The sequence below is a fragment of the Hyalella azteca genome, unplaced genomic scaffold (assembly GCF_000764305.2).
Source record: "Hyalella azteca isolate HAZT.00-mixed unplaced genomic scaffold, Hazt_2.0.2 contig5828, whole genome shotgun sequence".
NCBI lineage: Eukaryota > Metazoa > Arthropoda > Malacostraca > Amphipoda > Hyalellidae > Hyalella > Hyalella azteca.
This window is the reverse complement of record NW_025936008.1, coordinates 98,141-102,210: the sequence shown is the minus strand read 5'-3', so window position 1 is coordinate 102,210 and position 4,070 is coordinate 98,141. Positions and strand designations below refer to the sequence as shown.

Below are 4,070 nucleotides of genomic sequence, written 5' to 3'. Positions count from 1 at the left end.
AACATGTTGCATTGTTTTTTGTTGCATTGAGATTTAATTTCTTTTGATAGTATTTTTGAATACTATGCGTCTCTATACATAATTTAAATCACTTTTCCTGTTAAGTTTGTTTACTTACATACATTAAAATACGATTTTTCAAGTGTACGAATACTTATTTCCCCCCACTGTAGATTCATTAATGATTCAAATGTTTTGGGTTTAGATCTGAGAGGAAGGCCTAAAATTTTCTGACAATGATGTGACTGCAGCTGCATGCAGTGACTTAATAACTATTATCTTGAACTTAACACTTGTTAGCTTTTAATTAAATTTTAAATCAATTATGTATGAGATTAAATGGAATATTTATCTGAGCTAACAATTGTGACTGAAGGTTGTGAGACTTACTGTGCATTGCCAAATTCAATAATTATCACTAGAGTATAAATGTAATGATAGGTTTAATTTTATCAGAAATTAGGCCACATTAATGCCATTGTCATAATGCCACACTGTCTCCAAGTGTAGATATTGATGTATTCAAATGCAAATAAATGATTTGTACATTTTCTTTCAATCATCAAACACAAAATCTATTTGTCTCTCACTTCATTAAAAACCTTCTCTAACTTTCCAATGCACTGAAATAATTATCATGTTGAGTTGCTAGATTTTTTTCAACCAATATTGGAATTTTTATTTATCTGAGTCAGATTTGACAAATACTTTATTTTAAATAACTTTTGAGCAACTTTATTACTGGTAGTCTATCAATTTAACTTTTTCATTTTTAATTTTTTTGTAAAGCTTAAATTGATATCAATTGCATTTATGACTGTAAAAGCAATATTTAACTGATACAACCCTGCTCTTGGCAATATAATTGTAAATCAAGTTAAACTTGATCTGTTATTGGCTTTTGATATTTTGAATAGTTGGCAAATTGATAATGTTTTGCATCATCTCAGTGGCAATTTCCATCAAATAGAAACAAATTTCCTTTATCCAGCTCACATTTATAATCCCATTAGCAACCTTAAGATACTTTGCACTTTCACAAGAACATTTCCAGTCTCTGATTCTTGTCTCAAATCCAATTTATGGTACAAAGTAAATATTGACATCAAGCATTTCTTTCCTCATTCAACCTACAACATTGATATCTAGTGAGTTCTATGTTCCAAGTTGTAAGACTGCATACTTGCCGATGCTCATTAAAAGTAATGGTTCTATTAATTTGAACAAATTATTAAATAAATTTCAATTAATTGGAACACAGTCTGTTGGTGGCATTGGAGTGTGTATTTTTACAGGTAGCCTCAATAAAGCTGTTTATGTAATAAGAGGTGTCATTGCAAACAATATTGGCATCAAAACTGTTGTGTTCACTTGTATTGTTTATCTAGCTCCCCATGGATTCAGGTTGATTGAGGTGAGTCTTAAAATTGAAATTATTTTCCTCCACTTGGTTTTTCTATTCAGATTGAATATTTGGAAATTTTTTTTCAGTTTTGAATTGATAACTTTTTAAATGTGTGACGGTCCTTCAGCTGTATATACAGCATTAAGAACTATTGTGCATATTTTATGCATTCATCTCTTGTACATTGATAAGACTTTTTTAATGAGTCTGAGTGAAATAATATGTTGACAAATTTGTTCCTTGTAGGTTTTTTGGCCTTAAAATTAATTAAAAAATGTCAATTAGTCTGACTTTTTCAAAATTTTTTTTTCTAGTATTTTTAATGTTGTTATGAGAAAAAGTCTGAACAAGATGATAATGGCTTACAAATACAAAGGTTAAATCAACAAGTATATGCAAGTATATATGTAGCTGGTTGTAAAGGTGAAGTTATAGACAAGTCTGCTTTTTGGGTGATTGAAAAGAAAGAGACATTTTGTAAAAAACATGTACCACCATCTGCTGGTGAAGGGGTTAAGTTGTGGGTCACCACATTTCAACCAACATTTCCACTTGGATTTTCTGTTAGATAGTTAGCTATGAAACTATTAAGATCATTTAATCCCTACTTTTACTGATTAACAATAAAGGTCTTCAAGACAAATCAATAATAATCAATTCAAGACAAATCTCCTAATTTCCTGCTCAACTATTTTTTGTTGACCTTGTTATATCCAGAATCAATTGCTTCAGCTCTTGCTTGCTTCTTCTAGATTTTTCACCTTATTGAGTTACACATGAACTTTGACACACAGATTGTATTGATGAAATGCATGCATTAAGAACAATGATACGGTACTACAATAATGGGTCACATTAATATTTATTGAGATAAAATAGAATCTATGATCCCTTACAGAATCTATTTCCTGTGATGTCTATTAACTTCATTAACTTAATTACAATAATATTATGTATAATTATCAAAATAGTCATTTTAATTATAATAATTTTTAACATAAAACGTTGTCTTATTATAAAAGTGGTGACATCTTCAGTAACTACAAGCAGTAAAATAGATGTCCACTAATGGCTTCATATCAAATAGTGCAATATCAGTCGTTATCTTGGTACCATAATCATTTCTGAAACTGAATATGACCTGATTGATGTATTAATAAAAGACTTGTAACTCTTTGAATGTCCACAAATGACTTACTAAGCCTTGGATGTCTAGTATGATGTGATGTTGATTTAGAAATTCTTGATTTCCAGATTGCCCTCAACTGCTGGATCGCAACGGCCCTGTATGGAGGAACGTTTGTGCTCTCCGGATGGCAGATGTGGCTTAACTTCAAGAAATAAATGCCACTTGTACACGGCCGATGATTGTCCTAGAGAATGGTGCTGAGAGTTGCCTGCCTCGGTCTGCTCTTAGGATGTCCTTTACCAATACTTAGGAGACAAGTCATTGCAAGCCTGGAATGAATCTTGCCTCTCATTCCCATGTTTTCTGGACTAAATTTTCTTGTGCATACAGCTAGCATAATTGTGTATTCCTATACGTTTTCATTCCACTGTTCTAGTTTATATCACTCAATTTATTTATGTAAATTATAGCAACATAATTTCTATTTGTGCATCACATAATGGACGCTAAAGAGAAGAGTAATGCCATCATTCTTCAAGCTGATTGTTCTTATTCCGTTTAATTGAGGCATTTACAACTATTATTGGTGCCACTTGGAAGACAGTTGGAGTAAATAGACGTATGCATACTCACTCTGCATAGAGTTGAGCATTATGGAGTTGAATGCAACTCTCCCAGCCCAGCAAATTTCTTTGCTTGGTCCCATGGTGCATGTAGGAGATCTGATTTGCGAGCAAGAGAATCATCATGCTATGTTGCTCCACTTAGTAGTTGCTCAGAAATGTCCGCATCTTCACATTATTATTGTCTAACTTAACAGTAGAAATATTGAGTAGCATCGCTACAGCCCAAATTTTATTCCCTATCTTCTCAAAGAAAATCTTTGCCATCCTAGTCACTATTAGTGTAAAAAAGTAAACTGTCACTTTACATTCTCCTCTTGAAAGTTACAGCCCCTGTAAAAACATTGCCACTTCCGCTCGTACAATTCATTTGGCATGTAATCTTCTGTATGCTAAACGTGAATAGATATTATGTTAGGTATATGGGGCAACTGGATCACAAGACTTCTTTATTTATGTGTAAAGTGTATTGATATCCTGTATGTATTGTTTTACAGAGTATATATTTGAAAATAGCTATGAGATTCCATTGCAACTGCCTTCACTAAATCACGTTGAGATATTTTTATGGTAAGAAAGCTTGCATCATGGCTCTTGATTGACCTTTGTGATATCATATCATAGAGATGTTGGCTCCTTCAGCTCCTTGTCGACATAATCATAAACTACCAAATATTTTTCCAAGCTAGAATTTTCAATCATTACTCTCTTATTGCAACCATGTCTTCTCATACTGTAATCTTGCTGTTAATTGTTGTTCCCGAGGTGAAGCACTTTATACTTGTTAGCATTAAAACGCAGCTGTTACGTATCAGCCCAGTTAACTAAACTATCTAGATCAGGGGTCACCAAACTTTTTTCACAGTGGGCCGGATAACTGAAGGAATGACGAGCGCGGGCCGCATAATCATTC

The 4,070-nt window shown here is 32.8% G+C and overlaps 1 protein-coding gene across 1 annotated transcript in view; it reads left to right on the top strand.

Annotated features, from left to right (window-relative positions):
• The window catches only part of LOC108680299 (ribonuclease kappa-B), a 5,074-nt gene extending 1,400 nt beyond the window's left edge, over positions 1–3,674 (top strand). The window contains exon 3 of the mRNA XM_018169100.2: positions 2,660–3,674. Within this exon, the coding sequence (XP_018024589.1) occupies positions 2,660–2,749 (90 nt within the window). The 3' untranslated portion in view covers positions 2,750–3,674. The remainder of the gene's footprint in view (positions 1–2,659) is intronic.
• The last annotated feature ends 396 nt before the right edge of the window (positions 3,675–4,070 follow it).